The sequence below is a fragment of the Mesitornis unicolor genome, unplaced genomic scaffold (assembly GCF_000695765.1).
Source record: "Mesitornis unicolor isolate BGI_N332 unplaced genomic scaffold, ASM69576v1 scaffold15482, whole genome shotgun sequence".
Lineage (NCBI taxonomy): Eukaryota > Metazoa > Chordata > Aves > Mesitornithiformes > Mesitornithidae > Mesitornis > Mesitornis unicolor.
Window position 1 is genome coordinate 94,109 of NW_010171413.1, and position 13,254 is coordinate 107,362.

At 38.2% G+C, this 13,254-nt stretch overlaps 1 protein-coding gene across 1 annotated transcript in view; it reads right to left on the reverse strand.

Moving 5' to 3' along the window:
* GALNT18 (polypeptide N-acetylgalactosaminyltransferase 18) overlaps nucleotides 1-13,254 on the reverse strand; it is a gene marked incomplete at its 5' end in the record, with an annotated part of 74,971 nt that overhangs the window by 48,521 nt on the left and 13,196 nt on the right. Inside the window, 2 exons of the mRNA XM_010180029.1 lie at nucleotides 1,403-1,540; nucleotides 6,961-7,146. Coding sequence (XP_010178331.1) covers nucleotides 1,403-1,540; nucleotides 6,961-7,146 — 324 coding nt within the window. The remainder of the gene's footprint in view (nucleotides 1-1,402; nucleotides 1,541-6,960; nucleotides 7,147-13,254) is intronic.

The window sequence follows — 13,254 nt, forward strand, 5'->3', positions numbered from 1 at the left end:
ATCAGCTTTTGGCCCACTGACATTGCTTTTTCCTAACTCCAAGGGATCTGCAGAATTCCAAAAGAAACTTGATTCCCAGATCGTTACCCTGACACCAACCCTAGCTACATGTCACAGCATAAACCAGACATGAATGATACAACTATTTTCCTAACTCTCACAGAACAAGAGAAAACTCAGGATTCAGGAAATAAACATGGGTGTTGACACTGTAGATGCCTAAATCCTAACCCTCATCTTTATTCAACCAACTTCTGTAATTACTATTTTTTTTTAATTAGTGATAATACCATGGTAGCAATATCTCTATTTTCTACAAGAATGAAGACAGTTAATGAATTGAAGCACTTACAGAAGGAGCAAGCAGCTGATCTGCTTTGAAATATCATACCTTTCTCCACTAAGACATGCAAGCAAACAGTAAAGCAGACTTGAAGGATGATTAGAGATCCAAGCAATTCTTTTACTAAAAAGATTGGGGCACTTTATCTTTTTGTTTTACACAGCAGTATTTCATAAGTAAGCTGTGTACTTCAAAGCAAGTTGTGTATTTCATAAAACACACCCCCTTTACCTGCACAGATACATCGCCATGGCTGTCCACTACTTCTTTTGTCACAGTACAAATAATGAAATAGGGCCAACTCCTCACACCTTTCTTAGCTGATAAGGCTACGTTCAGACTGCAGACAAAATACTGCAACATGTCCATTATTCCACAGTACCTAAATATGCATGTTCTGCTAACCAGCAACTTCAGTATTTCTGTAACAAATTCTTCTTCTTTTTGGTTTCTATATTGCCAGCAAGGAACCTTCAAAGGCTGATGAAAAAGTCTCAGTAGAATATAAAATCATAGGGTGCCTGTTTCACTGATTTTGACTTACATGAGGCAGAGTTAATCCCAAGACTACACAACAAGAACCGTAGCTATTCCACCGGTCTCTTTTTTTAATGTAGTATCACTTCTACCTGTAATCAAGGATTTCTTTAGCCAACTTTAGCATCTATTGCTGCTATGGCCCCTTCTTCTCAGGGATCTCTGCACCCGGTTAGAACACGGCATCGCTGAGGGCTATTCCACACAGTCTATGGAAGAGGCTCCTTGCACACAGCTGTGATTTTGGCTTTGTTCTTAACTATTTTGGAAGGTAACCATGAAACAAACAAATGAACAAACAAAAAATCAGGGAGGAAGACCACATGGAGAATACATCAACATGTACTACAGCAGAGCAGCTGTCTCTGTCAACTAACCAGTCTAAGAAATATTTTAACTAGTGACTTCAAGTTTATCAGCTTCTTTCACTTGGAGACATGCATTGTCTTCATTAATTACTTCCACTATTACACCTTTTCCCCTCCACCTTTTTAAAGTAGGAAATGTAAACAAGGTCCTTACCACCCCATAGGCAACAGTATCTGAATACATTCTCATTTCTGGATACACGCTGACAAGATACCACCTAAAGGTCTTGCACTGGAGCTTTTTCCTCAAGGCTTTCCTCTCAGAAATATCACCAATATCGATTCCAGAGTCCTGCATATAAAACAAAGGGCAGAAAAGACATCACTGATACACTACTGTGTGAACTATTCATCCAGAGACTCCCTCACTGCAAAGACAATTATGACCTATGAAAATGATCAGCTTTAGGTTGCAGAGTGAGTCTGTTACCCATACACACTCCATAAGCGCCCCAATTAAATATAGTAGAGGTCACCACGGCAGGGTCTCTTTCAAAGTCTGCTTTGGTCAATGGAAACGCTCCTGATGGCTTCAGTGGGGTTTAGATCTACCTTCCAATGAATATCATTGTTGTTCTCTAATTTCCTGGCACTTTCCAAATCCAAAAGTAGTTGGGAGGAAGTAGCAAGTTCCCTAGGAACAACCTTATTGCTATTATCCTGCTGCAGCCTAATCATTATCCATATCATTATTATCATCACTATCTGGCTATTTCAGAAGTTCAGGTTTACTGCTTCACTGCAAAGAGCAGAAGCTCTGATCACCTTTCTGAAATATCACTTATTAAATTTCTCTTGTAATATAAAAAGATAAATTGCTATTTTTGTTAAAAGCAATTGCAGAAAATTGTCTCCCCTAATTTTTATTCTCCTTTACATTTCTGGCTAACCTAATTTCTACTTATCATGAGAGCAGATCATAAAGCCCAAGTTTCATAAAGTCCCTGTATATAAAAATCAATATTTTATCACATATAAAATCACGCAGCAGAAATTTTTAGAGAGAGATCTAAGTGCAAATCCACAGCTGCTATTTGACAAGAAGTATTGTCAAATGAGACATTTTGCTCCACATGGTGCTCACCTCTCCTGCCTCAAAACAAAAAGGATACATTTTCTTAGGGAAATCCTATAATCTAAATACTTAAGCAACAACTGGGCCATGAACGTCTCACTAATTTTGTCAGCCACCAGTTATGATTTAGAAATAACATTGGAAGCACTGAATTTTCTTAGTTACAGATCAAAAAGTCTTATCTTTGTAAGTATCTAGGTTTCTGAGCTGCTGAAGTAACAACGGCTTCTTACTTCCCAAAGCACTGAATTAATGGTTATCTGGAACAAGTTTATTTTATTATGGAAGCATTTTCTAACTAAAGTAAAATTGAATCCCATGTTAGCAAAGTCTACTAAAAAGCAGGAAATTGAGGTCTGGCATAAATATGCATAACTCAAGTTAATCCTTAAAAACAATGACTCCCCTCCCCTTAAACCCTATATAATTCATAAAATGCTATGTGGAACTACCCCTTAAGTGATCATTTTTTGGTGACCTTTCTGGCAAGTGACTAGACAGAAGAATATGCTGAAGGGTGCTGTAAGGCAACCAACTGACCCCATGGACAAATCCTGCTTGTGCACAGCTCTGGCTGTACTTGCACTTGCCAGTGGATCTGCCCCTCGTGTGAAGGGAAGGAGGATGTCAGCACACAGACACTTGACTTCCAGCACTATCAAGGCTTCCTGGGATCAGGTACTAAACTGGCTCAGTGCATTCTGATTCCTTTCTCATGCACCAATACTTGTTTCTTCACAGTCTACTGTATAAGGTAAGAAAGAGCATCTGGGTCCTCAGTAATCACATCCTCCCATGCAGCTGGAGAAGGAAAACAGCTCCCATGCAGCACAATGGCTTTATCACCAGCAACAACTCAGTGTGTTCCCCAAAGTTGGGAATATGATTGGAGGAAAAAAAAAAAAGAAAAAAAAAACCAAACCCAAAACCAGGGAAGGACACACGGAGAGCATAGCTCTTCCTTCTGGGACTTGAAAAATCTTTCCTTTGGATTTAAGTGCTTTTCTGAATCTATTTATCTAAGCAGTTACGATGTAGAAATCACCATAGTATCCGAGATCTCCATTGGAAGCTCTCAGTAGCTCAGAGCCACCCACAGAGATCCCAAGAGGGCAGTTACAGCACACTGCCAAATGACTCTAACTCTTTACTATTATTAGCTCTCAAAGACTAAAATCTTTGGAAACTATCAGGCTTCTCACAGACCTGGGAATTCATCCATGGCAAAACCAGGTCCTGTGGTTAATATTTTGGAATTACATACTTCATAGAAAGTCCGAACTGTTATAACTGAATACACTTCTATTATCTACACAGTCCATTACTAGTGCACTATTTCATCAGCTTCCAGACAGAGAATGACTCCTGTAGGTATCCACTTGTGTAACAGCGTTTGGCCATGCTATCTGTCTGTCTTCTCTGCATGTCTCTCACAATGATGTCTCGACATATGTTTGTCTAAACTGAAGCCAGGTTTGATATCAAAATTGTCCCTCTCTGGTATTTCACCTTTAAGTTAATCTTGAGGTGAGGAAAGATGAAACAGAAATATTGTCATCCAGTCTGATATCTAAATTTGTCCTAATCCATCCCCAGCCTTTCTCATCCACCACCTCTTTTCCCCCAGCCTACTGTAAGTCTGTATTACAAGTGCCCCACAAGCTTTAAGCTATTTTTTAGGTTGCTTCTTTACACTGAATACTTCCTCTTTCTACAGATATTTCAATACCAACCAAAGACTGCATTGCTCCTAACCTTTTGATGGATAAAAGAGGTCTCTCACTAATGATGTAGGTTTTCTTTATACTGAGCTGATGCAATTACAGTGCTTGGGAGTGCCATTTTGTAGTGTATTTTCCTCTTTCCCTTAAAAGGCCAGAAGCTTTCCTTAAACATGTGCTCGGTTCCTACTGCTCTGGAACCAGTTCAGTACTCACGAAGTTTAGCATGGGAAAGAAGGAAGTCCCAGGTCTTCAGAGCTCTTCGCCTGACTCTTGGCCCCCCCGGCCTTGCACAATGAACACAAAAATGCTTACAATAGCTTCAACTCTCAACAACTGATTTCAGATACTTGAGGACGTGTCAAGCTGTCAGAACAAAACACTCATCTAAGTCCTTCCCTATTTTCCATACGGCGGAAGATGGAAGCTGGGCGAACTACACTTGGTTGTACCCAGCTATAAGTCACAGATCCCATCTGCCAGGAGCACCTTCTGAGGGTCACAAAGGTGCCATACTCCCTCTGAACACCCTGCAGCAATTACCAAGTAACCAGTAGACTCAGGATTTATAGCCTGCTGCAACTGTGAAAACTAAGCTGTTTCCCAGTATGTTTTAAAGAAATATGCGGGCATATGTGTATTTCTTTGGTTTTCTACAGTGGTGAGAAATACAAATGAAGGTTCCTTGTGCTACAGGCTCCGTACATACACAGAGTAATAGATTTCTCCCTCCAACAGAGGCATCTCATTACACTGCAGAGGAAGCTACCACTATTAAAAGCTGATGTAGCACTTGCCATTTCCAGCTTTTAAGTCTGCACTACAGTTTGACAGTAGTAGCCTTTGTGAAGATGAAGAGAGAATATAATCTGCATTGTAATTTATTCAAGCAGTTCAGTGCAATGATTAGTACATTTGTGGTGGGAAAATGACTGGAGACTGAAGTAGTAAGAAAACTTGTTATTCTTCTTCAAAACTATGAACAAAATCAGTTTTGGCAGTACAAGACCTACAGTGCAGATACCTAGATGCATTTTGTGACCTGAAGAAATCAGTTCAAGTTACACACTGCATTTATTTGTCCTTTGTTTAATAAAATATTTTTGTTTCCTTTGTTTAATAAATTAGTTTCAAAATTTATTATAACAGGCTTATTTTTTCTGATCTGTTGGCACAGTCTAGACTGCCCTATTATTATTTGTTACATTTCCATTTAATAAGTAATAACAACAACTTTGCATTCTTTATGAATTCAATTTTCAAATTACATTCAAATCTCAACCTTGCACAAGATTAAGCACCACCACCATCATCACATCTGGAGGAATATTATGCAAATACGCGTATAATACTGCATATCCTGGTTAACAAAAGACATTTCTAAGTTTTGTGTTAATGCTATGTTTGCAAGTCAAAAAACTGAAACTTGATTAATCTGTGAAGATCAACAAATCTTCTGGAAAAGAACTAAAAATACAAAATAGAAACCAAAAGTTAAATCTATCAGGTTAATCAGAAATAAAATTAATCTGAAATTGCTTTCATGTAAAATAAGTAACCCTGTCTTCCAGAAATGTCTTTATTCTTGTATGCACTGCTCTGTGACTACGCAGAACAGGGACATTTGAAGGGTAGCCTGGATTGTGTGAACATAGGACTAACTTCCAGAAAGGCCGTTTCCTTATACCAGATCATAGAGGACTTTATCCAGGTGCTTTCATGGTATATTATCTGGCTAATTCTGAAACCTGAAAATAGAACGACTTCCCCACTTTGCCAAAATTATGTCATTTTAATCAAGAAAGATAAAGGAGACTACTGAAAGCAGACAAATCAACGTCAGCATTCATATATATCTAGCTAGTTTTTTGTTTCTAACCTTTTTGCCTTATGAAACTAAAGGAGGAGAAGTACAGCATTTTATTTCTCAAACTAGAAATCACAGCAAAGCCATTTTCTCTGAGTAGTTACAAAATCACTCAGAGATTTTACAGAGACTTTACTAAAGAAAAAATAAATTTCCCAAGTTAATTTATTAAGTTTAGAATACCTGCTTTTGTTGTAATGATGAGAACGGCACACTGTAAGTCAAACCTCAAATACAATTACAGTCATGGTTTCCAACCTCTGGGTGGAAACAGCCTATTCTACACAGATCCTGAATATTTTCCAGCATAGGTACCAACACCTTTCTGTAAGCCCTATAGCTCTTAACAGTTCATAGATTAAAATACCGTTGACTAGAGAAATGAAGAACAACTAAAATCAGAGGTCAAACTGAACTCTCAGGTTACCCATCTGACATTATCTTTTCAATACAATGGACTAACCATTACTCATCTGTGGAACAGAAATCTGGACAAGCAGGCCAAAAGGGAGTTGCAGTGAGATTCTGCAGTATCTCATCATATCCACCAGCCACCCTAACTCTGATGTGAAATTACTTAAGAGTGATATACTCACACTCGATTCAATAAATGTTAACACTCCTTGCCCATTGCCAGAACTCCTCTCACAAATCTGGCAGAATTATAGCTTTCTGTGATGGTGCATAAGAGACTCAAATTCAAAATAAGATGTGGAATATAGATTTGATGCTTCTTTTTTCCACATTTCTGAAGCTACTAGATTAAAATCTCCATGAAGAGTCATCAGCAAGGATGATGAACTTGACAAGAAAATACTTTTTAAGGAACCTGAAGACAAAAAATTATTCTTGAATAAAATACAACTACATATATATTTATATATATTTCTTTTATATACATATTTTATGCCTATATATATATGACATAAATACATACATACACGTATACAAAAAACAAAACCCTAGCAGAAAAATAAAAATTCAGAATAGGAACCAAATCCAAAAGTATCTTAAGTGAAAGCTTGCAAACGCCGGTCTTTGTGACTCACCTCCTGGGGTATGTTCCATGCCATGTAGACATGGCTCTTAAATTCATCCATCCAGACTTCAGCCACCCTTAGCGCGTTTCTCCGGACATGAGCAGTTAGATCTTCTGTGTACGGTTTATGTGCTCTTTCAATGTGGGCAATCCTGGAGCAAGGCAGAACCTCAACACTTCCTCCACACTGCCATACCTAGGAGGAAAAAAGATATTCTGCTAGTGAGAGCTCCCTACACCACTGCTGTCCTTTAGTAAATACACTGAAATTATTTTATTTCTACACTTGTCATTGTTACAAAGGAGAATAACTACTAAAGATTTATTTGAAAATACAGACGGGTTTTTTAGACAGTTATGACAGGACAGAGTTATTACCTTACCTTACCACAAATTATTACTACTACTTAACCTTACTACAGAATTATTACATTACCAGTAGCCTCTCAGCACTATCTTCCTGGAACAATTTAGCTATTCTCAAGATTATTAATATAATCCAAACCAATAGTGTCTGGGTTCAAACTTTAATATTAAGATTGTGCACAGCCCATCTCAATGCAGAAACGCACTATTCAGAATCTGGAACTAGAAAGCCTTATGTAAAAGCGAAACTAAGCCAAGCAACTTCTTAAGATCACTGAAGTTTCAGGTTCTAGGAAGGTTAGGAATATAAATCCATCTTATGGTTTGCTTTAAACATTGCTCAGAAAGGATCAGGTGTATTTCTTTTGAGAAGGAGTGACAAAGATTGCCTAGTGAAAATGTTCTATGAACAACTTCAACACACACTACTCTTACAAATTATAATACATTTATAACGTAGGTTACTGTACTTGCTCAAGTGTGTTTCAGTTTTGCCCACTACTGCCGAGTTGAGCTAATGTCCACAATGTTAATCATGAGTACTGCATTCATTTCTGATTTTCTCTCTTTCTGCTTTCAAAAAAAGAGAAAACCACTTTGGCAGCCTTAACAGTCAGTGAAGCACTTTAACTGCTTTACAGAGAAGCTATTTTTCTGTGTATCTGTATTACGTAAACTTCCTAACAAGATTAAGGCAGCCCATTCATAATGGTTGAGTGGATGCTGCTCAGGTGAAAACCCAGATGTACTCAAGCTGTTTGATCCCACTGAACAAGTACCTCAGCGTCCCAGAGGCAGGTGTACTCACTGAGAAGTGACAGAGTTTGCCTTATGATACTGCTAGCAGAGATTCCTGAGGCTTGGTAGCCCACACCAGGAGAGCAAAGAATGAGAATGAGGGCACTCCTTCCTCACACAGCTCACCCAGGGGAGTGTATGCTCTCCTAGTGCCCAGGGGTGGGGGTTGGCAGAACATCACGTACTGGAGCTGATCTCAGACCCCTCAGGTCTGTCCATGCTATAGGCACATGCTTTACTAAGAAGGCACTTTGTTCAGTCCATTCATTTTATATATTTAGACATCTGGCTTGAATACAGCATTTAGGCATTTGGCAGCTCCTGAGACCAGAAAGTGTGGCATGGATTCAGAATGTTCACAAAGCCTTTTCTGAACTGGTGCCTAATTGCATTCAACATATGCTGGGAGAAGAGATAGAGCCTTGGTTTTCAGAGGTCTCTGGAAGATGAGCTATCCCATGAACCTACTGTACAGTCAAGAAGGGAGCTGAAAAGACTTCAGCATGTCTCCGTGTTCAGAACTTAGAAAACAGTAAGAGTAAATAAACATAACCATTACCAGCATCAGGGCAAAACTGAGATGATGGTAAATATTTAAAAATAAATGGGCAATTGATCTGGCACAAGAATAAATAATCTGGAAACAGCACTCGTGTCCTGTCTTTCTAAGTATCATATCAAGTGGGAAATCCAATTTAATGATCTAACAAAAATAACAGTTTGTCAAACATTTAATTCTAAGTAGTTCAGCTACCTTTCCTAATAAAGATTAAATGTGAAGTATCAGGCTTTGCTCACACAATGCCTGCTTTCAATCCAAGCCATTTCTCAGTATGGCATAGACATCCAGCTATAAATTCTTTCAGAGTTACTCACTGAACACTGTTTAAATTAGTATAATAAAAGACAAGGAAGATGTAGAGATGGTCATAATTTAGCCTAGGACAATTCACATACTGCATGCGCTGCCTCCTCTGCCTAGCCTTTGCTCATATTTCAAGTAGGGATGGCCTTCAATCCAAGCCCAACATGCAAACACTGAATCTTTCATGGGATTTTCAGAGTTAGGTCTGAATGCCATCTCGACAACAAGCTGAGCCAAAAATTCACGGTCTATAATAAGCTTAATTTCCAAGTAAATTTCTAGGATCTGAAAATGCGAAGAGCAGACTCATCTATAATTTTAGTACTGATTCAGTAATCAGTAAAATCTAATTTGACTTTATAATGAAATCATATGTGTTTTCAAAAAACATCCTGCGATGACAAAGTCTTTAATACAGTTTGTAAATAACAATTACCCACTACCTGAATAAACATCAATTAATCAAATCTGGTGGCCACTCCTTTCTCTCAGACACCGTCAGTCTTTATTCTGTTTCCAAAGACTAATTAATTACTCCGAAAGGACCACATATTCACTCAAAAACTTAATGCTACGAAGGAGCTGCCAGGACAGATGCTGACAGAACAGAGGGGTTGTATTCAACAGCTTCAAAACCAAATCCAACTATTTCTACGCAAAAATACCCTGCAGTCCATGAAAATGTGATTAGCATTGTAGCAAGGTGATCTGCCTCAGCGGGGGAAAAGACCCCGACACTTATTCCCCCCACTCCTCCCCCTCTTATGCTCCCTGGTGAAAGAAACTACCAGATATGCTAGAAGGTGCCTTGGTGTTGGAAAACACTCTGGACTGGCTAGGCCCAAATAGAGAAAAAAGAAAAGACTGATAAAAGGAGACAGTGTTTTTATGAAAATAAAAATATTTTGCTAAGCTAGAAGGCTTGCTGAGCAAGGAGGCTGGGCTTAGCAACAAATGACCAACTGTCAATCACTTCATTCTGTAAAAGCCCTGTCCCATTCTTGATCGGGCAGGATTCTTACATACTTTCTCCATAAGATGTGTTTGATCATTTTCCCCTCAAATGAGGATGGCCCTTGAATGGTTGCTCCTCTGAGGCTGAGAGAAAGGGAAGTACCCACAGTCACTGGACAGGGTAAGCAACATCAACTCCTATTTCATAATGAAGTTAGCTTTAAAATATTACTTTAGTTACTCTTCTAGGTTTAGTGAATGCTAATTAATAAGAATTTGCTATAGTACTTACATTGTCTAGTATATATTCTGATTTATGTCCTTTAGCCCAATCGTATTATTATAACTTATAATCACTTTTTAAAAATCAGTATTTTAATACTAAGAAATATATTTTCTTAAAGACTCAACTCAAAGGCAAGTTGAGGCCTTTTAGAGTGGTCTGTTCTTCATCTAATGACACTCCTGTAGACAAGAGATTGTCTTTATAGTTAAGAAATAGGAGCAGCAATTGAGGAGTCAACTCCTCACACCTTCACATGTTTTCCCTGTCAACTTCACAGGTAATTTTTTGCTGTCATTACTGATCCCTATAGAGGCTTCATCCATACTGAATAGCACCCTTCTAGTTCTCCATCACTGCTATTTTATGCGATGGCTATAGACAAATACCAAGGTGAATACATCAGTGAAACTTCTGCAAATTATCACTCATGGTTTTAGTAGGAAATCTAAAGATAAAAGAGCTTCAAAGACTTTTTTTAACCACATGGAATGATTTTAAGTAAAATGCTGTATCTCTGAGCATACTGTTGCTGCAATCAGTAATACTTAATGACAAACCTGCTCGTACTGATTGCAAGGAAGAAACTTGATGAATTTCCTAAACTACGGTTAAAAGGAAATATAACCCCTTTTCTTGTTACCCATGAAGATGACTTATCTATGGTAGCAGGAAATGGAAATTGCTAGAAATAGCCTCAATTTCCTGACAAGTCCTGAAACATACATATGCACTTGTCAAAAATAACTTATGCTTCCATCATCGTGATACAATAAATGGCAATTCACATTTCTTTCTGTAAAAGCATCAACTGCAAAACTGCACCAGCGGGTCTCAGGCTTTTCCTTAAAGAAAAGATTTTAGAAAGTTTTCAGGTATGAGGTACTGTGTAGCTTTGGGAGTACTTAGCAGGATTGCTGGAGCCTCAGCAATGCAGAAAGTTTGCTTTTCTATGGAGGAATCTCTTGAGGTACTGGTCTTGCTGCTTCACTTTGCAAAAGCAGTCTTTTAGAAAAAGAACACACCAACTGGAGCTTCCCTTCCAAAGAGCTCAGAATCCACTTCACTGTGTTTTTAATGCTTCCTTCCAAGAGTTCTTTAGAAAGGGCTCTTTATTCTCAAATTTTCTGGGGAGGTTCATGTATTTGGTAAAGCCCCAAGAAGGGCTTAGAGAGCTTCCTCCTCTTGAAAGAGTTCCTTCATCACTAGCAAAAGGTAGTAAAATTCCACTAAAAATTCAAAGTGTAACGGGACAGTAGCAGCGCCAAGGTGACTTCTAACACTTACAAAGCTGAACGACTAAAATCAGCAAAGCCTATGACCTAAAGCCAAGCAAGTGGGAGATGACAGAAACATCAAATGAATAAAGAGAATCTATTTAGGAGGGAAAAAAGAGGGTGGGAAAAATTTCTCCCTTTTAAATCTTCCATTGTTACAACTTACGTGGAAATTTTGTCCAAGCTCTACGCAACTCTTACTGTTAATTTACTGCAGGTAGATTTACACATAAGCTATAATTGTGGCCATATACCTGTCTGAATTTATGATCACCACGGTTACAGCAGCCCTGCAGAGCAAACAGAAAACATGTTCTTCGCATTGGAAGATCTAGGAAAGCAGAGGGCATGTAAAACTGCAGAGAGAACACAGGTGGTGCCACAACACATCAGCTGCAACTTCCACTCTGTTCAAGGAGTAAAGGACCAAAATACTGGGCAGTCCAGTGGGATGGCACAAGTGGGCAGCTACAGAAGCAGTAACACACCAAACGGCTTCCTTAAGCATTTTCCAAAGGCATGAGCCCTAATACTGCTATGCTATCATCCCTCACTTGTTCCCAACAAAACCAGGGCAGTAGTGACAGCTTTTGCACAGTCTTCAGTGTGCAGCAGACGGGTGACTCACACTTCCTTAGAAATGTCTACATCAATCCGGTCATAATTTTCTTTAGAGCAAATTCCATTCACATCTGGAAAATCTGTTTCACTAGACAAAGGGTCTCCATCTCTATTTAGTTTTATTTTTAAATCCACATCCTTTAGTAAATCTTTTTCAATTGCATTTAAACATATTTTAATTTGCATATTTAATCAAAGCAACTACAAGTCTGAAGCTGATCCCTCTCTCGAATATTTAATTTATACTTCATTATAAAATGATATAACACTTCTTCATTAAAAGTGTTTCTTTTTATCTCTTTAATCACTGAGTGTTCTTTTCATGTTGTGGAAGCTTAATCTATTAAAAAAATAAACCCTACATGATGCTGAGCAGCTTATTAGCATGTACTGCATTCATTAAATTTACAAAGATCATGCAGTTTCTACAAGAACTGAAGTGACCTTGTTTGAAACCACCATTTCATTTGGACTGCAAACAAAACTTTTTAATAATTAAGTGATTTCCCAAAAAGCTGAAGCAATTTCTGGCTTCTGTGAAGTCTGCAAATGACAAAATTAGAAGAACTCATTAAAGATGCCCTGAAGATGAAAAAATAGTCAGTGTGACTTAATTATTACTGTGGATACAAACAGATAGTCACCAATATATTTAAAATATATTTTCAGGGACAACTTAATGCAAAAAGTATTTGTAAATCTTGTTAACCATTGGCGCTGCCATTAATTGTTTACTGATAACTAATAATGAGCTTGATGCTTCACAGGCAAGTATGAATAAACTATTTTTGTTCAATACCATGAGCTAAGTCTGTGATCATCGTGCATTTGCATTTTTATCTTGGTATCTTGACAAGTGACTGCAGAAAGGACAGGGAAAATGGTGAGATACAAAGATCACTGAAATCAATGTTCATGTTTCCATCAATCAGCAATCAGTGGGTTTTGGATCACACCAAAGCTTTTGGATTATCATGTACGTGTGGGTATCTGTGTCCGTAAACCTAGAAACTATACTCAGTGTATGATACATGTTAGTCTTTATCTAGGCCGTGTCTCCACTGAAGTCCCACAATCTTCACTGATAATTGCAGTAGTGACAATAAGTACTGATGGATTTTACTATCTTCCCCAAGTTCA